The 23,319-nt window shown below is 47.9% G+C and overlaps 1 protein-coding gene across 1 annotated transcript in view; it reads left to right on the forward strand.

Annotated features, from left to right (window-relative positions):
- Nucleotides 1-3,605: 3,605 nt before the first annotated feature.
- PMFBP1 (polyamine modulated factor 1 binding protein 1) overlaps nt 3,606-23,319 on the forward strand; it is a 356,891-nt gene continuing 337,177 nt past the window's right edge. The window contains exons 1-2 of the mRNA XM_043526068.1: nt 3,606-3,750; nt 6,941-7,086. Of these exons, the coding sequence (XP_043382003.1) occupies nt 3,714-3,750; nt 6,941-7,086 (183 nt within the window). The 5' untranslated portion in view covers nt 3,606-3,713. The remainder of the gene's footprint in view (nt 3,751-6,940; nt 7,087-23,319) is intronic.

The raw sequence follows: 23,319 nt of genomic DNA on the forward strand, positions 1-23,319 counted from the left end.
TGTGTATCCTCTGCATCTTGCTGGCACTTGCGTCCATGTTGTCTGATCCGTTCGCTTAGTTTCTGCATGTAGTTTCTCCTGTTGAATAGGACAGGAGAGAATTGATCCTTATTGGATTCAATAAGTGAGGGGTCTAGAAGAGGAAATGCAGTTTCCCCACCCTGCTTGTTGGGTACATCCCTCCTGGAAGGACTCAAACAATTTTAGTGCATTACCCTAGACCTCTGCTACTGCTCTGCAGCATTTGATGGTCAGCTATTAAATAACATGTCTTGCCTGAGAGAGGTCCAGGAAGCTGAGAATAAAAGTCTGTCTTTGGCTAGCTTTTCTTCTATGAGCTTTCTCAGGAATGAAAGGTTATTGTTTCACTGTCCCACTGGAACACATAAAATAAAATGCCAGTCCTGAAATCTCACTGGCAAAAAGGACCAGGACCTGGCCTCCATGGGCCCTGACCTATTCCAAGATCCATGCCAGAACAAAAACCAAGGTGTTTCAGCAAAACCATTTATTGACCTGTTTGTATTTGGTGCATGATATAGTCCTGTGGCTGGGAATAGGTATATTTTGCCGCAGAGCTCCTTTTTGGTATGGTTTTGATGGGTTGGTGGTTAGGTGAACTTGACTCTGTTGCTTGGCCTGGGGATGAACTGCATGAAAGATTTTACGTGTTGTCCTTAGTGGGAACTGCACTGCCTGTTATTTCATAAGCTTCTTGTGTGCCTGAGGCTAACTGGATTAGTGAAGGATTGCATGCATGCGTGGTTTAGGAAGCTTCTTTGATTACAAAGTCCAAAAATATATTACTTTTTATTATAAAAGGTTTGTTTTTCTTAATTTTTATTTAAAGAGAAGACAAAATTCCAGGCATTCTCTTGTTCTGCTGTCACACATACTTTCCAAAGAAGGGAAAGAAGGTGAGTTTCCTCTGCTTTTCCCATGATTAATTTTTTATCCTTTCATTTTCTTTCTAGTTTGTGCCCCACTTCCCTTCCTCACTAACTGCATGGGCCCACAAACAGCCCCTCACACACATGTAGGCCAGCTGGTGCTACCTTTTCTGCAAGATGAGTTCACAGCCTCGTGATCTCCTGGAGGTTTTGCTTTGCTGGTTTCCTGACTCCTCCTTTGCAAGAGGCTTTTCAGTAGCACTGTTTCCTTATCCAGGCCAAGCACAACTTCATACTTATCATGCCAGTTAAAAACAACATGGGAGATGGCTGTCAAATACTTCCCATTTTATCTCCATTTATTTATACCACTTTAACTTTAAAAAAAAAAAAGTTTTTAAATCATCTAGTTTTCCATATAGCTGGGCTATGCTAACACATGTGCTATTGCTGTTTCCCAGTGCTTAGCTAGGCATTTAAGCATGTGGGGTGAACAAGCATATTTGCACCCCCTACGAGAGTGCACGGGACTATTTTTTTAGTCCCGCTCACGTCCCGCCCTGCAATACCCACACCCACTCTAACCCGCTCCTCCATTGTTTGCTGAATTTTTATCCCACACCTGCTATTACGGCAGCAGGTCCTGAGGGACCTGTGGGATCCCAGTCCCGCTACAGGACTCCCAGAAGCAGGGAAGTATTTGTACAGTGCACATCACAAATCCCAACCTTATTGCTACAACAATATAAGTAATCAAACTCATCAAAGCTGTGAGACTAATGTGACCAGGCAGCTTTCTGATAAAGGGACAGAAAACCTGGGATAACCAAATATTTCTCTGACTCAGAATATAGTGGATCGCATCTGTGTCTCCACTTGTGTGGGTATGGTGTCTGAACAGGAGAGGGTAAGTGCATCAATCTTACTGGTGGAGTCTGATCCCAGTTTTGCTGGCTGAGATTTTGGATGTGCTGAATGCCCTTCCCTTGACTATATGTGAGATGGATATCCATGGCTAATGAAAAACAGTGAGTAAAGTGTAGGCCTGTTATTGACGGAAATGGTTAATACTTCCCTTTTAGAGGGCATAGTACCTTTCAGTCTGAAACAAGCCACAGTTGGACTATTCCTAATATCCTTGCCATTTTCTATCTTTTCTCAACCTCTCATTTCTGAGAAACTTTGTGGAGAAGGTAGAGGGATGGCCAGTATCAGCATTATCTAGATCCTTCTGGTTTGCTTGGCCCTAACTTGTCTGAAATTAGATCTTGTTATGGTATGTAGGCAGCATTAACATCTTTGATTAATCTTCCCAGTGGTGGAGATAGGTCAAGTGCCCCCATTGACTGCATTTGTTCTTTTAGCTGCCTTTGATACAGGTTATTCAGGTGATGTTGACTCAGTACAGAACCCGGCAGGACTGCTTTACAGCACCTCCGCTCAGTAAAACTAGAGTTGTGAAGGACAATTGCTCATCCATCTCAAGGGGTCTTGCAGTATTCCACTTGACTCTGTCATTCAATGTATGTGTGAAGGCACAGGGGGAGCATGCAAGATGCACTGGTCTCCAGATTGTCAGCATACTGATGATATTCAGCTCCATAGCTCTGATGAATCTCACCTAGATCCTCTAGAGTCTGATCTTTTTCAATATCTGGCCAAGACAAGATCCTTGATGAAAGCAAGCCTGCTTAATCTTATTCTGGACAAGTCACTTGATGCTGGTGGATAGGAAGAAGCATTTTGACAAACTGGCTGGGCCTATGAATTCTTTAACTGAAGGAGTATTATGCCTGTTCTTTAGTTTTACTGATTCAGAATCCAGGCAAGTCATGCCTGACCAACCTGATTGCCTTCTATGATGCGATAACTGGCTCTGTGGATACGGGGAAAGCGGTGGACATGATATATCTTCACTTTAGCAAAGCTTTTGAGACGGTCTCCCACAGTATTCTTGCCAGCAAGTTAAAGAAGTATGGGCTGGATGAATGGACTATAAAGTGGATAGAAAGCTGCCTAGACTAGCTAGGGCTCAACCGTAGTGCGGGGCCTCTGTGCGGGGGAGGGGCAGGGTTCGGGGGGGCTCTGTGCGGGTCGGGGGCCGTGGGGCTCTCTGCCCGGGGGAGGGGCGGGGGGGCTCTGTGCGGGACAGGGGCTGTGGGGGCGGGGGGGCCTCTGGCCGGGGGGGGGGGAAGGGGCGGGGGCTGTGGGGGGGCTCTGCCCGGGGGGGCGCTCTCTGGCCGGGGGGGGAAGGGGCGGGGGCTGTGGGGGAGCTCTGCCCGGGGGGGGGGCCTGTGGGGGCGCGGGGGTCGCTGTGCCCGGGGGCTGCGGGGGTGTTGTTCCGGAAGCCGGACTGTTCCCCCTCCCCACAGCCGCCGAACACGCACGAACCCGGGAACTTGACCCCCCCGTCCCCATAGCGACCGCGGCTGGCCGCTCCCCTGCGCTGCGGGAGCTGCCCCCGCCCGTCCCCATGGCGACCGCGCGCTGGGCGTTCTCGCCGCTCAGCTTCCTCCAGTTCTCCGAAGAGTCCCGCCTCCCGCTCCTCCGCCCAATGGCGCTTGCCCGTGGCAAGAGGCTGCACTTCTATTGGGGGACCAATCTGTCCTTCCGCGCTCCGCACCGCCCGGGGCCGCGTCCCCCGCGCGTCCGGCCGGACTCCGCGCCCCGCCCCCTGGACCGTTGATTGGACAGGAGTCGCGGCGAGGGCGGGACGCGGTCAGGACGCATTGCGAATGGCAGAGCGCCTTGTCGGTCAAGGGCTGGGCGGGACGCGGGTCTGGCGGCCTCGTTCGAACCGCAGAGCCGGGGCCGGCGGGCAGCATGGCGCGGCTGCGTCGGCAAGCGGGGGTCGCCGCAGGTGGGGGGCCGATGCCTCGGGTGGGCAGGGTAACGCCCGGGGGGGAGGGGCCTGTGACACGGGGGGGGTAGCAGGGTAACGCCCCGGGGGGGAGGGGCCTGTGACACGGGGGGGGTAGCAGGGTGACGCCCCGGGGGGGAGGGGCCTGTGACACGGGGGGGGGGATAGCAGGGTAACGCCCCGGGGGGGAGGGGCCTGTGACACGGGGGGGGTAGCAGGGTAACGCCCGGGGGGGAGGGGCCTGTGACGGGGGGGATAGCAGGGTAACGCCCCGGGGGGGAGGGGCCTGTGACGGGGGGGGGGGGATAGCAGGGTAACGCCCGGGGGGGAGGGGCCTGTGACACGGGGGGGGATAGCAGGGTAACGCCCCGGGGGGGAGGGGCCTGTGACACGGGGGGGGGGGATAGCAGGGTAACGCCCGGGGGGGAGGGGCCTGTGACACACGGGGGGGGGATAGCAGGGTAACGCCCGGGGGGGAGGGGCCTGTGACACACGGGGGGGGGGATAGCAGGGTAACGCCCGGGGGGGAGGGGCCTGTGACACGGGGGGGGGGGATAGCAGGGTAACGCCCGGGGGGGGAGAGGCCTGTGACACGGGGGGGGGGGGTTGGGGTAACGCCCGGGGAGGGAGGGGCCCGTGAGACACGAGGGGGGTCGGGGTAAGGCCCTGGGGGGAGGGGCCCGTGAGACACGGGGCGGGGGGTCGGGGTAAGGCCCTGGGGGGAGGGGCCCGTGAGACACGGGGCGGGGGGGGTCGGGGTAAGGCCCGGCAGGGGAGGGGCCCGTGAGACACGGGGCGGGGGGGGTCGGGGTAAGGCCCGGCAGGGGAGGGGCCCGTGAGACACGGGGGGGGGGGGGGGGTCGGGGTAAGGCCCGGCAGGGGAGGGGCCCGTGAGACACGGGGGGGGGGGGGGGTCGGGGTAAGGCCCGGCAGGGGAGGGGCCCGTGAGACACGGGGGGGGGGGGGGTCGGGGTAAGGCCCGGCAGGGGAGGGGCCCGTGAGACACGGGGGGGGGGGGGTCGGGGTAAGGCCCGGCAGGGGAGGGGCCCGTGAGACACGGGGTAACGCCCGGCGGGGGAGGGGCCTGTGACTGGGGGGGCAGGTAATGCCTTGGGGGGTGGGGCCTGTGACATGGGGGGGCAGGGTAATGCCTTGGGGGGTGGGGCCTGTGACACAGGGGATGGTGGTCAGAGTAATGCCCTGGGGGGGAGGGACTTTTAATGGTGTGTGCATATCACTCTGCGGAGGGGCCTGTGACACCAGGGAGGGGGCATTAGTGTAATGCCCTGGGTTGCTTTTCCACACTCTTAAGCAAAGTAGTGTAGACCAGGGCTAAGAGCCAGAACTACATTAATGTGAATTTGCTACCTTTTAGTTCGTGGTAGCAGGGCCTACCCAGGGCATTTACAGTGCAAAACTTTAGTGCAGTGATATTCAAACCTCAGTAGGGTTGCCAATTTTATATTTGCAGAAAACCAAACACCCCTGCCTTGCCCCTTCTCTGAGGCCACACCCCTGCTCACTCCATCCCCCCTCCCTCCACCCTTGCTCACTCGCTCATTTTCACTTAGCTGGGGCAGGGGTATGAGAGGGGGTGAGGGCTTTGGGGTGGGGCCAGAGATGAGAGGTTTGGGGTGCAGGAAGGGACTCCAGTTTGGGGCAGGTGGTTGGGGTGTGAGGGCTCTGGCTGGGGGTGTGGCTCTGGGCTGGGGCCAGGGATGAGAGGTTTAGGGTGTAGGAGGGGACTCTGGACTGGGGCAAGGGGCTGGGGTGTGGGAGGGGGTACAGACTCTGGGCTGGGGGGGCAGAAATGAGGGGTTCAGGGTCCAGGAGGGGGATCCAGGCTGGGGCAGGAGGTTGGGGTGCAGGAGGGTACGGGATGTGCCTGGGGTGTGGGCTCTGGGGTGTGGCTGGAGGTGAGGTTTTTGGGGTGCAGGAGAGGGCTCCAGTCTGGGGCGGGGGGTTAGTGTGTGGTAGGAGGTGAGTGCTCCGGCTGGGGGTGCAGGCTGTGGGGTGGGGCCAGGGATGAGGGGTTTTGGGTTCCGGAGGGGACTCTGGGCTGAGGCAGGTGGTTGGGGTGTGAGCTCTGGTTGGGGGTACGGGTTCTGGGGTGGGGCTGGAGATGAGGGGTTTGGGGTGCAGGAGAGGGCTCTGGGCTGGGACAGGGAGTTGGAGTGCAGGGGGGTGTGAGGGCTCCAGCTGCGGGTGTGGGCTCTGGGGTGGGCCCACGGTTTGGGGTGCAGGAGGGGCCTCAGGGCTGGAGCAGGAGGTTGGGATGTGGCTTGGGGTGCAGGCTCCAGGCTGCGCTTACCTCAGGCACCTCCCAGGAAGTAGTGACATCTCTCTCAGCCTCCCAGGCGGAGGCGTGACCACCGGGCTTTGCATGCTGCTTGAGCCTGCAGGCCAGGAACCATGGCCAAGGGGAGCTGCTGAGCTGGTGCTGCGGGCTGCAGCAGCAGTGTGCAGAGTCCTTGTGTTCTTTCCTCCATCTAGGAGCTAGAGGGAGATGCCAGCAGCTTCCCAGGAGTCTAGTGGAACCAGGTAGGGAGCCTGGCTGTGCCGCCAATCAGACTTTCAATGGCCCGGTCAGCGGTGCTGACCAGCGCCCCCAGGGTCCCTTTTCGACCAGGTGTTCTGGTTGAAAACCAGACACCTGGCAATCCTAGACCTCAATAATTCAGGAGCCAAATTAGGGATCAGCATTACCCAAAAGAGCCATGGTGGTGTGAATTAATTGGTTCATTTTATTTATATATATAATATATGAAATTCTCACAGCAAAAATGGCTGACCAGGTATTCTACAATTGGCTAATAACATAGTAACAGCATCCTGATTGGTTAACAATTAAATCACACAGTGTTTTAATATCAGGTACTGCAAAGAGCTACAGGAGACACATTAAAGAGCCACTTGCGGCGTGTGAGCCTCAGTCTGAGCATCACTGCGTTAGTGCATGCTGCTATTCACCCCCCCAGAGTCCAAACCGTGAGGCTAGGCATAGTAGCCACAAGTGATGTGGTGGATTCTGCAGCACTTGTAGTATTTAATTGAGATATGCTGTAATGACCCAATCAAAAGCTATGCCCTGTGTTATACAGGCTGTGGGATTAGATGATCACGTTGGTCCTTACTGACCTTAAATATATTAACCTGATCTTATAGCTGTTTTACTTGCCCTTTCCTGCAGAAGTTGGTGATGAAAGGGAAGTAGATGGCCATGATCCCTGTTGCTCTTTTGAGATGAAGCAGCTCTTTGGAGAGTTCCATATGTTGTATCGGGAGCGCCTGCGCCAACTGGAAATCATGGATGATGCACAGGAGGAGGTTCTCAGAGTGAGTTTTTCCCCATGGAGTACCTGCTTGTCCTGTCGAGCAACCTTCAGGGCACATGGGGCTCATCCTAACTTTGTCTCTCCCAATCATACAAGGAGATAAGCGAATTGAGGAATCGCTTTGTCATTTTTCGGGGGTGGGGAGGTGTAGAAGCACCAGATGCTTTGCTGGTGGAGCTCAGCAGCAAGACACCTTACTGCATTGGCTTGTGTCATGTGTTGCAATTGCCAGAGATTTGTAATGGGATGGGTATAAGGGAACAACAGTTCAAATTGTCATAATTTCTCTAGGACTTGAAACCAAATCCTAATGACTCTTGGATGTAAGCAGAGTACCTTAATGTTGTCCTCTTGCAGCAATACTTACATTAATATACTCCGCTTACAGGGAGAATGAGGAGTTGGGGTGAAAGATACAATAAGGTGATTTTTCTTCAGTCTCTGTTTTCTCCCCAGCTACATCTCCTGTTGATGACACACTCTCTGCTAACCCCATACATTGTGGTGACACTCTGCCTTCTGCTGTCCTTCCTGGCTGGTGAAAATCAGTGGGGATGTACTGGGTCCATTGTTGATTGTGGTTTCCCTGTTTGGGGGGATGAAGGAGTTGTGGTCCTTGTGTTTTTTTAAGCTATTGTGAGGCCCCTTCTCCAGAAAGCCAGATTGTCAATCTCAAGAGTTGGTTAACTCTCACGTGCTGTTCCATCTTACATTATTGGAGAAAATTGTGGGTGAGCACTTCTGACGATTTCTTGGTTCCTCAGGCGGCCTTGACCTTGGTCAATCTGGTTACAGAGATAGATATGGTTGTGTTATTGGCTGATCTCTTTCTACCAAAGGAAGAAGATAAAGTGTCATTGTTCAAGGGATTTTCCTGACATATTTGTGGAGCTGCTCTTGAGTGACTCAAGCCTATCTTTCTGAGAGAATCCAAATGGCAGTTGTAGCAATTGTTGCTCTGCTTCAGGATCCCTTTCCTATACGCTAGGGAGTGAATTTGGATCCTAGTCCAAAACTCCTTTTATTTTAAAAAGGGATATTAGCAGTTGCCGTTTATTTTATGCAATAATTAAATGGGATAACTGCTAATCAGGCAAGGCCAGGCTGATCCCTTACAGAGGCATATTTGACAGTTACCATTTATTCTGTGCAATAGTTCAATGGGGTAACTGCCAGTGTACTTGTAAAATAATAGATTGAGTTTTACCATAACCTGATCCTGCAAACCTTTCTCTACACATGGTGCTTGCTGGTGGGCATAGTCCTACTAAAGTGGTCGGGACTGCACTCAGTAAGTACTCTGCAGAGTAGAATGTTTGCATGATTTTGTGCTAAGTGAATAAACACCAGTGTACTTTGTTAATTTATTTTGTTGGTTGTAGCTGAGATTTATAACACTGTGTAGTGTGCTTACAAATGTTCTATAGTTCAGTTTGTAAAAGTAATGAATTCTCAGAAATACAAGACTTCTTTGGAGTGCTCTGCTATTAAATCTTTATTGAGATGTAGAAAGCCTTTGCCAGTTCTTGTATAGATTAGCAGGGTTATTTTGTTCTAATTCTAAAGGGCAGCAATATAAGGAAAAAGACAAGCTACTGAACTTTAGTATTGAAGTTTATTCTTTACTTGAACTGCTTTATTGTGCAAAAACTTAAGATTCTTAGACATAACAAAATCCAGTTCAATAAGCTCCATTACAGAACGTTAAGGCTTTATGGTTAAGTGCTCCAAAATCAGAAAAGCCAAAATTAAGTTTTCATATTTGCTCTAAAGTCTGCTTGCTGGTACATAAGAATAGTTACAATACAGTTTTTAAATATACAATTGCATAATATTTCTAGAAATATTTTTAAAGGCTACAATTAGCTAGAATTTCCAATTCTAGATAATGGATGCTAAGTTATGCCCCCAGCCTCTGTTCTCCATCCCATATGGGGATCTCTCTCACAAGAAAAAGTGCTGAGAAACAAGGTGGTTTTTCTCTCTCAGCTGGGAACAACTGAGACGGTTTCTCAGTGGTACAGAGGAGGGGTTTCTGTTTCTGTTAATTCCTTAATCCCATATTGAATCTTCCAAAGAATATTCAAATTCTGTGAGTGAATTTTGTCCATGTAGTCATATAGATGGGTTGTGTGTACCAGCACTGTTGAACTTCAAGAAACTTCTAGAAAGCACTGCCTCTTGTGGCCACATGAGCATCCTCTCATGGCACTAATTGTGTGTAGCTGAGGCCATGAAAGGGCCATGAAGTCCCAAATATCTCAGTTCATTGCTTTCTGTCATTAGCTGTATGTATGAGGACATTCTCTCACTGCTTCGAGAATTTATTTGGGGATTTTTACCCAAATTTTCTAAATTAGTTTGTTAGAAACTAAACTTCCCACATGTTTGGAAAGCACCTTGAACATAGTGAGTGTCACAGTTCTAGTCAGGTGCCCCCTTCCAGCCATCCACTCAATTGCTGTGTGGGGAATCCAAGTCTCTGGGTCCCTGGATCTCTGGGTGTGTTAAGTGTCCGCAGCCTGAATGGAGCCCAGCCCCTGGCCCAGTCTTGGGGCCCTGCTCCCTATGTGCACTTTCTAGGTGCAGCTCTGAAGTCTAATGCTCCCTTCTGAGAGCTGGAATGCACTGTCCAGCCTCTCTGGGTGCAGTGCTAACCCTTCAGATTCCCCCATACTTAAACATATTGTTTCCTAGATTTCCACCCCAATGGTTTGACGCCTCTGGTTTGCAGTATACTTCTCCCTGGAGGCACACAGTAGTTGTAAAGCAGTTTACACAGTTTACTCAGAAACACTTTGCCCAGAGTCTAACCTTGCTCTTTTACTTAAGCATGAATGAGTACAGATCATATACAACAATAAGCCTTGCATGCATTTCCCTGCCTCAGTTTCCTTGCCTCTCTGGGCATTATATGGGCTGGGTCAGAGTCCTTTGGGTTGTCCAGAGTGCTTCTGCTTCAGTGCATTGTTTGTAGGCTGGAACATGGAGCCTTCGTCCCCCTAGATCAGCTTACTTGCTTTGCACTTGACCAGTCTCTCCCCTTCCTTCTTCCTTGCCCCCCTCTGGTCCTGTGGTGCCTAGCTATTTAACCCACTCTGGATTTCCTTTGTTTTGTCTTTTGGGTGATTTTTCCACGGCTCTCCTCCCCTAGTGTGGTGAAATAGCTGAAATTTAAGAGGGAGAAAAGGTGTCTTTCAGTAGAAATTGCTTTTGATTTGGCCTAGTTATGAGCATGTGAAAGTTGAATTCATGTATATACAATAGTCTTGTTTGTTTAATGATAGTGTTTTTGTATTCATGTGTGTACAGTAGTCTTAGTTGTTTAAAAGCATATCATTAAACAAACATCTCCCAAAAGGAAATTAAGCTGTGTATGCATCTGAAGCTAAATTAGTGACATGGAGAAAAAACTAGTGAAACTGCATGTAGAGCCTTGCTTCCTTCATTGTTGGATTGTAGGAATAGTAACTCAGAAGATAGTAAGCAGTAAGGTGCTCAGAGAAGAGCAGGGACTTGAGGACTCTTAATTAAGACATTTTAATTTAAACAAAGACAAACCATTTTTTTCTGAGATCATTCAGTGTTCATTTTCACTAATACGTTCATGTAAGACTTGTGGATCAAAATTACTGTCCATTTTTACCTCACATTTTATCTTAATCTAAAATTTAAGTTATTAGATTTCAACATTACAATCTAAGACTGAATACTGCCATTCCTGCACCTGAAGCTAGGTGGATTCAACAACACATTTCAGGAAACAACACTGCAAACAATGTATTTCAGGAAAACACTTATTTTTGTGAGTGATTTAAATAGGGGTGTTGTCTGAAGTCACTCCTGAGTTTGGGATGTTCTAATAAGTCTCAGAGGAAGGGATCAAAATTAGTCAACAGAGTGCAGGAGAAGTAAACAAAGGTGCATAAGTTGGAGAATCCTGGGATAAACTGAGTTTATAATGAGAACATCACCAGCGTGCTGTGTGTGTATAATGTACTCCTGGGAGAATTCTGTACCACTGCGTGGGCACAGAATTCGTGTCCCGCACAGATTTCTTTGCTTCTCTGCAGAAAAATGACTTTCTGCCAAGGAAGCAAAGGGAAGCCACAAGCGTGGTCACATGCCCCTCCCTAGCAGCGTATGTTGTTTCAGGCACCCGGAGCACCTGGCGGAGAAGTAAATCACTGGGGAAGGCAGGACTGGGGATGCCCAGGGCACGCCCAGAAAGTCCCTGGCTCTGCATCCCTCCTCCACTTCCTGCCCCCGTTGTGCCTCAGCTGCGGGGCAAGGGATCACTGTACGGGGAGCTGCTCTGCCCAACTCCTGTGTATCCGGACCCCCGCTGAACCCCTGCATCCAGATCCCCACCCCTGTACCCAGACCACCCCCCGCTAAGCCCCCTTACCTCGAACCCCCACGCTGATGAGCCCCACCTCTATGCACCTGGGCCACCCCACTGAGCCCCAATCAGATGCACATGGACCCCCTGCTAAGTCACCCCAACCTCCCTTGGCTGAGTCCCATCCCGTCACACCCAGACCACCCCCTGCTGAGCCACAACCACTTTCACCTGGATCCCCCTGAAGAGCCCCATTGCCCCTGCACCAGGAACCCCCCAACAAGCCCCTGTGCATCTGGATCCCCACACTGAACTACCCGCACCCAGAACCCTCTAAACCCACACCTGGCTCCCCCCACTCTAAGCCCCTCCACACTTGGATCCTGCTGGGCTGAGCCTGCCTGCCTACACTTGATGTGCCTGGCATGGGACTGCTAACCCTGGTGAGTTGCTTCCCGCTACTCCTGAGAGAATTCTGCACCAAAAAATTAAAAATTCTGTGCCAAAGAAATAAAAATTCTGTGCACAATATTTTAACATCTGCAGAATTTTGCAGAATTTTATTTATCAATAAATAAATGTGGAGGCTCCAGCAGCGCAGTGGGGATCACAGGTGACTGGCTGCATGGAGGTGGGAGATCATGCTGCAGCCCTCCCCCTGGGACGTGGACCTCTGGGGCAGGCTGGGCCCTTGTGCTGTGTCAGGGTTGGGTGCAGCCTCCCTGCTGAGTCCTTGTCCCGAGGTGGGGGGGAGCCCTGCAGGGTGATCTTCCACCTCCATGCAGCCAGTCATATGTGCTCCCCACTGCCATGCTGGAGCCTCCGCATTTATTTATTGACAATTTTTGCAGAATTTTATAATATTGTGCATAGAATTTTAAATTTTTTGACACAGAAATCCCTCAGGGGTAATAATAAAGGTACTGGTGGTGACCAGTGCAATCTGGGGTTTATTAAAAGCCTTATTTTGAGCTCCTCACCTCCTCTAATTTTGTGGGTAATGTTACTAGGCATGAGTTTGGGGTAGCCACATCTTTATTCCATATCACACTGACATTGTGTGTGTGAGTTTATGTATACTGAAATTAAAATACATAACAAGGAATAGATCTTCAGCACTGGAGTGGGTCACTGTGTAGTTATGCTGTTTATTCCTTGAGTTCAAAGCGGAGGCCATCATTCCATTACAAATCCTCATATGCAGGGGGTAAAAAGTTAGCTCCCGACTAAATCTGTCAGTTTTGAAGAGTCTGCAAGGCATTTAAATTTTTGAAGTTTGAGCACTCCAGCTTTGTGATTTGATACTTTCTACTTGGATAACTTGAACAGTAGTTGTTACATTTTGCTGCATTGTTTACTGCACATGATATAGATCAGTTTTTAAAATGAGCTGCAATTTACTGCACAGCAGCTGGGTTGACACAAAAAGCTGTAATCTAGTAAATCATATGTTTCTGAAATTAGAACATGTATTTGAATATGTATTTATTCTTTTGACTGCAACCACTGTGGCAGAGCAACTGTGAACTCTCTGGTAAATAATAACCAGAAAAACAATCCCTATTAAACAGGTAGTTCATATTGCTTACTTGAGAGAGGAGTTATTTTCTCCTTACAGTACCTTCCGCAAAATATTTTTTCCTCATTTTACTGTTAGAAATAATCCTGGTTAAAAAATAACAGACGCACCAAACAGCAATTATATTGTTATGGACAGCATCAGCTACTTGGATACGTTTCTTAGCTATAGCTGGTTTAGGTCACTGCTCTTCTAATCTTGACTTGGTTTTGGTCTTCATTATTAGTTGACCTGGCTGGGCAGGTCATGCTATTTGGGGGTGACTTCGTAACTCTGTACTAACTTGCAGGATGGACCCTGCTACAGCCCCGTGAAAGTTCCAGAGTGCATTTGTATGTCAAAGTATGCTCTGGAACTTCTAGTGTGTGGCAGCAGGTTTCATGTGGTGAGTTAGTGCATGGCATGCTTAGATTCACATTCTGGCTTTCACTGAACTAATTTGCTGTGTAAACAAGCCCATAGTCATGATTGAATGTGCTCTAGCTTATGATTTTATAACCTTTGATATCGCCCTTCTTTTTGTTTCTAGTCAGAATCTTATTTTACATTTGCATTTTGTTAGCTTTTTCTTCTTTGATATTATTACTTTTTAACAAGGAATTGTTTTTCCTCTTGGTTTTAATAACTCTGACTTAGGCATGGTCTAGCCAATTTGTCCACATAAGAAGTAGCTGAGGGGAAGATCTAATATTATCTATGAATATTTCAGAGAAAGAAACGTGTAAAGTTCTTGTACTGCACCCATTCCTCAGCCATCATCTTTTACTAAACCCCATAAATAACCCACTACCTCACCATGAAATCTATCAAAGATGGGATGACAGAATCTTTTGCCTTTCCTATTGGTATTTTTAACTGAAGCAAGGATTTGAAATGGTGCTGAACACTTCTCAGGAGTTGACGCTTGCCTTTCATTCAAGCAGAGTAAATGCAATCACCAATATTGCTTAGAATCTCGGAAGAGTTGGTGCACTTGAAGAGATTCACATTATCTGTAGAATAGTTGAGACTTGGGATAGAATCAGATTGTTAGAAAGTAGGAGGCGGGTGGTGGTGGTTGGGGACTCTCTCCTCAGGGGGACTGAGTCATCTATCTGCTGCCCCGACCGGGAAAACCGAGAAGTCTGCTGCTTGCCAGAAGCTAGGATTCACGATGTGACGGAGAGACTGCCGAGACTCATCAAGCCCTCGGATCGCTACCCCTTCCTGCTTCTCCATGTGGGCACCAATGATACTGCCAAGAATGACCTTGAGCGGATCACTGCAGACTAAGTGGCTCTGGGAAGAAGGATAAAGGAATTTGAGGTGCAAGTGGTGGTCTCATCCATCCTCCCCGTGGAAGGAAAAGGCCTGGGTAGAGACCGTTGAATCGTGGAAGTCAACGAATGGCTACGCAGGTGGTGTCGGAGAAAAGGCTTTGGATTCTTTGATCATGGGATGGTGTTCCAAGAAGGAGGAGTGCTAGGCAGAGACGGGCTCCACCTAACTGAAGAGAGGGAAGAGCATCTTCGCAAGCAGGCTGGCTAACCTAGTGAGGAGGGCTTTAAACTAGGTTCACCGGGGGAAGGAGACCAAAGCCCTGAGGGAAGTGGGATACTGGGAGGAAGCACGAGCAGGAGCGTGCGAGGGGAGGGCTCCTGCCTCATACTGAGAAAGAGGGACGATCAGCGAGTTATCTTAAGTGCCTATACACAAATGCAAGAAGCCTGGGAAACAAGCAGGGAGAACTGAAAGTCCTGGCACAGTCAAGGAATTAGGATGTGATTGGAATAACAGAGACTTGGTGGATAATTCACATGACTGGAGTACTGTCATGGATGGATATAAACTGTTCAGGAAGGACAGGCAGGGCAGAAAAGGTGGGGGAGTTGCACTGTATGTAAGAGAGCAGTACGACTGCTCAGAGCTCAAGTATGAAACGGCAGAAAAACCTGAGTGTCTCTGGATTAAGTTTAGAAGTGTGAGCAACAAGGGTGATGTCGTGGTGGGAGTTTGCTATAGACCACCGGACCAGGGGGATGAGGTGGACGAGGCTTTCTTCCGGCAACTCACGGAAGTTATTAGATCACAGGCCCTGGTTCTTATGGGAGACTTCAATCACCCTGATATCTGCTGGGAGAGCAATACAGCGGTGCACAGACAATCCAGGAAGTTTTTGGAAAGTGTAAGGGATAATTTCCTGGTGCAAGTGCTGGAGGAACCAACTGGGGTAGAGCTCTTCTTGACCTGCTGCTCACAAACCGGGATGAATTAGCAGGGGAAGCTAAAGTGGATGGGAACCTGGGAGGCAGTGACCATGAGATGGTCGAGTTCAGGATCCTGACACAAGGAAGAAAGGAGAGCAGCAGAATACGGACCCTGGACTTCAGAAAAGCCGACTTTGACTCCCTCAGGGAACTGATGGGCAGGATCCCTGGGATAATAACGTGAGGGGGAAAGGAGTCCAGGAGAGCTGGCTGTATTTTAAAGAATCCTTATTGAGGTGACGGGGACAAACCATCCCGATGGGTAGAAAGAATAGTAAATATGGCAGGCGACCAGCTTGGCTTAACAGTGAAATCCTTGCTGATCTTAAATACAAAAAAGAAGCTTCCAAGAAGTAGAAGATTGGACAAATGACCAGGGAAGAGTATAAAAATATTGCTCGGGCATGCAGGAGTGAAATCAGGAAGGCCAAATCACAACTGGAGTTTCAGCTAGCAAGAGATGTTAAGAGTAACAAGAAGGGTTTCTTCAGGTATGTTAGCAACAAGAAGAAAGTCGAGGAAAGTGTGGGCCCCTTACTGAATGAGGGAAGCAACCTAGTGACAGAAGATGTGGAAAAAGCTAATATACTCAATCCTTTTTTTGCCTCTGTCTTCACGAACAAGGTTAGCTCCCAGACTGCTGCACTGGGCAGCACGGCATGGGGAGGAGGTGACCAGCCCTCTGTGGAGAAAGAAATGGTTCGGGACTATTTAGAAAAACTGGACGAGCACAAGTCCATGGGGCCGGATGCGCTGCATCCGAGAGTGCTAAAGGAGTTGGCGGATGTGATTGAGGAGCCATTGGCCATTATCTTTGAAAACTCATGGCGATCGGGGGAAGTCCCGGATGACTGGAAAAAGGCTAATGTAGTGCCCATCTTTAAAAAAGGGAAGGAGGAGGATCCTGGGAACTACAGGCGAGTCAGCCTCACCGCAGTCCTTGGAAAAATCATGGAGCAGGTCCTCAAGGAATCAATTCTGAAGCACTTAGAGGAGAGGAAAGTGATCAGGAACAGTCAGCATGGATTCACCAAGGGCAAGTCATGCCTGACTAATCTAATTGCCTTCGATGACGAGATAACTGACTCTGTGGATGAAGGGAAAGCAGTGGACGTGTTGTTCCTTGACTTTAGCAAAGCTTTTGACGCGGTCTCCCACAGTATTCTTGCCAGCAAGTTAAAGAAGTGTGGGCTGGATGAATGGACTATAAGGTGGATAGAAAGTTGGCTAGATTGTCGGGCTCAACGGGTAGTGATCAATGGCTCCACGTCTAGCTGGCAGCCAGTATCAAGTGGATTGCCCCAAGGGTCGGTCCTGGGGCCGGTTTTGTTCAATATCTTCATAAATGATCTGGAGGATGGTGTGGACTGCACCCTTAGCAAGTTTGCAATTGACACTAAACTGGGAGGAGAGGTAGATAGGCTGGAGGGTAGGGATAGGATACAGAGGGCCCTAGACAAATTAGAGGATTGGGCCAAAAGAAATCTGATGAGGTTCAATAAGGACAAGTGCAGAGTCCTGCACTTAGGGTGGAAGAATCCCATGCACCGCTACAGACTAGGGACTGAATGGCTAGGCAGCCGTTCTGCAGAAAAGGACCTAGGGGTTACAGTGGACGAGAAGCTGGATATGAGTCAACAGTGTGCCCTTGCTGCCAAGAAGGCCAATGGCTTTTTGGGCTGTATAAGTAGGGGCATTGCCAGCAGATCGAGGGATGTGATCGTTCCCGTCTATTCGACATTGGTGAGGCCTCATCTGGAGTACTGTGTCCAGTTTTGGGCCCCACACTACAAGAAGGATGTGGAAAATTGGAAAACGTCCAGCGAAGGGCAACAAAAATGATTACGGGACTGGAACACATGACTTATGAGGAGAGGCTGAGGGAACTGGGATTGTTTAGTCTGCGGAAGAGAAGAGTGAGGGGGGATTTGATAGCTGCTTTCAACTACCTGAAAGGGGGTTCCAAAGAGGATGGATCTAGACTGTTCTCAGTGATAGCTGATGACAGAACAAGAAGTAATGGCCTCAAGTTGCAATGGGGGAGGGTTAGGTTGGATATTAGGAAAAACTTTTTCACTAGGAGTGTGGTGAAATACTGGAATGGGTTACCTAGGGAGGTGGTGGAATCTTCTACCTTAGAAGTTTTTAAGGTCAGGCGTGACAAAGCCCTGGCTGGGATGATTTAGTTGGGGATTGGTCCTGCTTTGAGCAGGGGGTGGGACTAGATGACCTCCTGAGGTCTCTTCCAACCCTGATATTCTATGATTCTATGATTGCTGGAAACTAAAAATAGAGAACAAAACTGTACAATTCATCCAACTTCTATTCCTCAGCCAGTGCTGATTAAGAGAGAAGTCTGATTATTTCTGGGGAAAGCAGAGCACAGGTGGTTACATCTTTGGTCGCAGAGTCCCATTTGGAAAGCCAGAATATTTTACTGTATTTAGAAAGAAGCATTTCTTGAGAATATTGGGTTTAGGTGTGGGTCCCTGTGAAAATAATTGTGGCTGGTGAAATGATAGGAAGTTTGGTTTAATCCTTGGATAATTTCACTTGTGGGTTTTAGGGTGAAATAGAGCTGGGGGGAAAAAAACAGAAAGAAAAACTGAACCTTATTAGAAGTACAACAGCTGGTGACTGTATCTTGGCCAGTGTTCCCTTTTTTCCAGTAAGCTGTCTGGAGGTGTATAACCCTAATGGCTTGTTGTATGCCATTAAAAGGTATTGTACACTCATAAAAGAATGACATTTTGATCAATGCTGTTAAAAGAATTAGTGTCTTGACACAGAAAAGCTTTCCTGCTGCAAGTTTAAAAATATGCCTTTAAAAGCTTTTTATTGAATACCTTTGCATCCTTCAGAAATGTGCCATTTTGGCGTGAGGTTGCTCTGAAGTATTCCATGTTGTAACTTAAATGCAAAATCTCCTGTTTACCATCAGAAAGGAACCAGGCTAGGCATGTGTAGTTACTTAACTACCATCCAGGGGACTAAAGAAAAAACACCTTAAACTATTGTATGTGGTCTAAAAATAAGAACTTTTTGTTTTAAAGAATCCAGAATCATTTGAAAGCCATTTGTTTTTTGTTTGGCATTGATTTTTCCAGCACTGTTTGAGTGCCCCTTTGTGCTTTGAAGTCATGGATTTTACACCTACAAGTGGGGTACAATGTCTCCAGTTTACCGGAGATTGGCCCACAGACGTGCTGTCCGTACTCAGTGGAATTTGGTTGGGAGACTTTAGGTTGCTTCCTGTGCTGGTGAGGTTTTTTTTTTTTTTTCTCTAATTGTATTTTCCTTTTGTACGATTTCAAGATCTTTTAACAAAGCACTGTTTACCCATGATTGCTGAAATGGAGCTGAATATGGCTTGATTCTTGCCTACACCTACCGCTCAACTTGCAACTATTGTTGACAACAGTTGTCGGGGTGGTTCAGTTTTGTAATGTAGGTTAGGCCTGAGGAATCCCATAAACGGATTTGGCAATATTATTAATATAATGACCAGAGATGACACGTTCTGAGGCCAGGTCGTTAAGCTGTGTTAACCTTTTGTAACTGAACCATTCGGACATAACTGGTTTTAAGCAAATACGTTTCAGCACGTTCACACCAGCATGCTGGTGTGGTTTAAGAATTCTTGTATTTTTGCTCCATGTCTACCACAGAGCTATTCTAAACTGTTTTTGGTTGTGTGGCCCTCTTGGTGTCTATTCTACAGTTTTCAGCACAGCTCATAGAAGGAAGAAGAGATGGTCTTGTGGTTAAGACACTAGAGTGGGAATCAAGAGACCTGGGGTTTGATTCCCTAGCAGGGTCAAAGACTTTCTGTGTGACCGTGAGCATTTAATAATGTTTTTTAATCTTTCTCTGTATCTCAGTTTCTCCCACTGTAAAATGGGGAAAACAATACTGCCCTATGTCATGGGGCGTTGTGAAAATAAGTTCATAAACATGTTTAAAGTACTAGCCTTTATGCAATGGGAAGCTTGCACAAAACAAGGGGAGAATCTGGTCTTCAGTAAGCTTTTAGTTATTATTTTTTTCTGTACCTGTAACATTCAGCATCACTTAGTAGCAAATCTGCTCCGCTGCCTGCTCTTTTGTCTTCCTTCTCCATCCCTCATTCAGTTTCTCCCCTTCTTCCCTGTCTGTGTGTGCGCAAATGAGTGGTGTTGGGTCATGTGTCTGTGCCACAGCTGCTCTTCCATTGGCCCACTGTCTTTCCCAGTGGATAGGTGGAGTAGGTTGTATGGGTTTACTGGGATTTAGCTATCTGGACAACCCTCGCTCGAGTCCTTACCCTTCTGGGGATAACCAAACCATGCAAGGGAGCAAATAAACAAAACAGTCTTTCAGGATTCCTTAGGCTCCTTAGCCCTTTATCCTCTGGTGGTACAGAGCATAGCTGCAATCAATGCCAGAAAAGAATCAAGAGATGGGGTGGGCAAACTTTTTGGGCCGAGGGCCACACAGTTATTGCAAAACTGTATGGAGGGCTGGGTAGGGAAGGCTGTGCCTCCACAAACAGCCTGGCCCCCACCCCCTCCCACTTTCTGCCCCCCTCAGAACCCCCGAACCATCCAACCCGCCCTGCTTCTTGTCCCCTGATTGCCCCCTCCTGGGACCCCCGGCCCCTATCCAACCCCCCCTGCTCCTGTACCCTGACTGCCCTGACCCCTATCCACACCCCTGCCCCCTGACAGGCCCCCCCCACTCCTTGTTCCCTGACAGCCCTCCCAGGATCCCACCCCCTATCCAACCCCCCCTCCCTGTCTCCTGACCTTCCCCCTCCCCCCCCCCCGAACCTCCGCCCTATCCAGTTGCCCCCCTATGCCCCCCTGGACCTCCTGCCCCTTATCCAACCCCCCATCCCCTTACCAGGCCACTCAGAGCGGCAGGACAGGCTTATTGGAAAGCCTGGGAGGTGGGTGGGTGCAAGCCGCACTGCCCGCACTGCGGCATAGCTGCAGGGGAGGGGGAACAGCGGGGGAGGGACCGGGGGCTAGCCTACCCTGCTGGGAGCTCAAGGGCCAGGCAGGACGGTCCTGCGGGCCATAGTTTGCCCGCCTCTGCAATAGATGGTGAACTGGACTTCATGCACTCTGCTCATTCTGTATGTGCTTTTAAAATGAGATAAACTGACAAAAGCAATATTTCAGGAATGCAATTTGGAAGAAGAATGAATGAACTTGACAAAACTAAACCCAGACATGCTCAGGACACTGCTTTTTTCACAAAATCCCTACCATCCTAATGAAAGAAAATGAATCCTTGGGATACAGGCTAGGAAACATGGAAGACTAGTTAATAGCCTGCTGTGTACAGCTAGTATGACTCTTAGTGCTGCTAAGAAGGTTCTATGGGGCAGATTTTCCAAAGTGCTGGCTAAACAGGGTCTCTGTAGTCTTTGGGCTACTGCTCCTCTTTATGCCCTCTTGTATCCATCAATCTATTCTGGCCTTCTGTAGGCTCAGCAGTTCATCAACCCCGCTGACGCTGAGCCAGAAAAGTGGGTTTTTCTTCAAGTCTTGCTGGAAGTCGCAGCCTGGGCATTTAAGTAATTGCTGCAGGCCTCACCACCACTCTGCACTACACTGCCTCAGCCTCTTCCTTCTCTCATCCCTCCTCGAGGCCTTTCTATATCCTCTCTCTAGGCCCCTCTCAGGCCTCTTTCAGGCTCCACTCCACCAACCCTCCTGATGGTTTCCCGGCTTTCATAGATTAATTCATGGATTCATAGATCTGAGAAGGCCAGAAGGGACCATTGTGTCTAGACCATCTAGTCTAATCTCCTGTATAACACAGGCCATAGGACTTTCCTGAATTAATCCCTACTTCTAGTCCAATAGATGTGGTTGAACTACAGCAGTGTTTCTCAAAAACCTATCTGTGGACTAGCGCTGATCCCTGAGATTTCCCTGACACAGTTACGGAAGGCAGCAAGCCGGTCCCTGGTATCAAAAAGGTTGAGAAACCGTGAACTAGAGCACATCATTTAGAAACCTGTCCAATTTTAATTTTTTTGTTCATAGATTCTAAGGCCAGCAGGAGCCATTGTGATCATCTGTCTGACTTCCTGTATAACACAGGCCATGGAACTTCCCAAAAATAATTCCTACAGCAAATCTTTTAGAAAAACTTCCAGTCTTTATTTAAAATTTGTCAGTGATGGAGAATCCACCATGTCCCTTTGCAAATTATTCTAATAGTTAATTACTCTCACTGTTAACAATTTACACCTTATTTCCAGTCTGAATTTGTCTAGCTTCAACTTCAAGGCATTGGATCATGTTATATCTTTCTCTGTTAGATTGAAGAGCCCATTATTAAATATTTGTTCCCCATGTAGGTAATTATAGACTGAAATCATGTCACTCCTTGACCTTCTCTTTGTTAAGTTAAATAGATTGAGCTTCTTGAATCTATCACTATAAGGCATGTTTTCTAATCTTTTAATTGTTTTCGTGGCTCTTCTCTGAACCCTCTCCAATATATCAACCTCCTTCTTGAAGTGCGGACACCAGAACTGAACACAATATTTCAGTAGTGGTTGCACCAGTGCCAAATATGGAGGTAAAATAACCTCTCTACTCCTTCTCGAGATTCCTTTGTTTATGCATCCCAGGATTGCATTAGCTCTTTTGACCACGCATTACACTGGGAGCTAATGTTCAGCTGATTATCCACCATGACCCCCAAATATTTTTCAGAGTCACTGCTTCCCAGAGTAGATTCCCTCATTCTATAACTATAGCCTATATTGTTGCTAGATATATACATTTATAGTTAGCCATATTGTTTGCTTGTGTCCAGTTTACCAAATGATTCGGATGGCTCTGAATTCGTGACCTGTCCCCTTTATTATTTACCACTCCCCCAATTTTTCTGTCATCTGCAAACTTTATCAGTAATGATTTTATGCTTTCTTCCAGCTCATTGATAAAGATGATAAATAATGTAGGGCCAACAACCGATTCCTGCAGAACCCCAGTGGAAACACACCTGCTCGATGACCATTCTCCATTTACAGTTCCATTTTGACACCTATCAGCCAGTTTTTAACCCATTTACTGAGTGTCATGTTAATTTCATATTCTAGTTTTTTTTAATCTAAATGTGTGGTACTAAGTCAAAGTATATTGTGTCAACAATATTATCTTTATCAACCAAACTTGTCATCTCATTAAAAAGAAATCAAGTTGTTTGGCAGGTTCTGTCTTTTCCATAAACCCATATTGATTTGCATTAATTATATTACCCTCCTTTAGTTTTTTATTATTCAAGTCTCAGATTAGTTGCTCCATTATTTTGCCTGAGATTGATGTCAGTCTGACACACCTATAATTACCCAGATCATCCTGTTTACCCTTTTTTATAAATTGGGATAAAATTAGCTTTCTTCCAGTCTTCTGGAACTTCCCCAGTTCTTGAAGTTATTGAAAATCAACATTAATGGTCCTCCAAGCTCCTCAGCCATCTGTATTAAAACTCTTGGAGGCCAGTTGTCTGGATCTACTGATTCAGAAGTGTCTAACTTCAATACCTTTTGTTTAACGTCCTCCAGAGATACTAGTGATCACATACATCCAGTGATCATGTTAGCCCTTTTGGCCACAGTGTTGTACCCAGAGCTCATGTTCAGTTGATTATCCACCATAATCCCCCTGAGAAAAGTCGCTGCTTCACATGGTAGAGTCTCTCATCCTGTAAGTGTGACCGCCCTTCTTTCTTCTTAGATGTAGGCCCTTACACTTGGCAGTATTTAAAACACACATTGTTTGCTTGGGTCCAGTTTACCAGTTGATCCAGATTACTCTGTGTTAGTGATTTATACTTGTTATTAACTACTCCCCTAATCTTTGTGTCATCTGTAAACTTTATGTATTATTTTGTGTATTTCTAGGTCATTCATAAAAAGTTAAATAGTATAAGGCCAAGAACCAATGCCTGTGGGACTCACTAGAAACAAACCCGCTCAAGGATTATTCCTCATTTACAGTTACATTTTGAGATGTCATTTAGTCCATTTTTAATCCACTTAACGTGTGCCATGTTGACTTTGTA

This window comes from Chelonia mydas, chromosome 12 (assembly GCF_015237465.2).
Source record: "Chelonia mydas isolate rCheMyd1 chromosome 12, rCheMyd1.pri.v2, whole genome shotgun sequence".
NCBI classification, from domain to species: Eukaryota; Metazoa; Chordata; order Testudines; family Cheloniidae; genus Chelonia; species Chelonia mydas.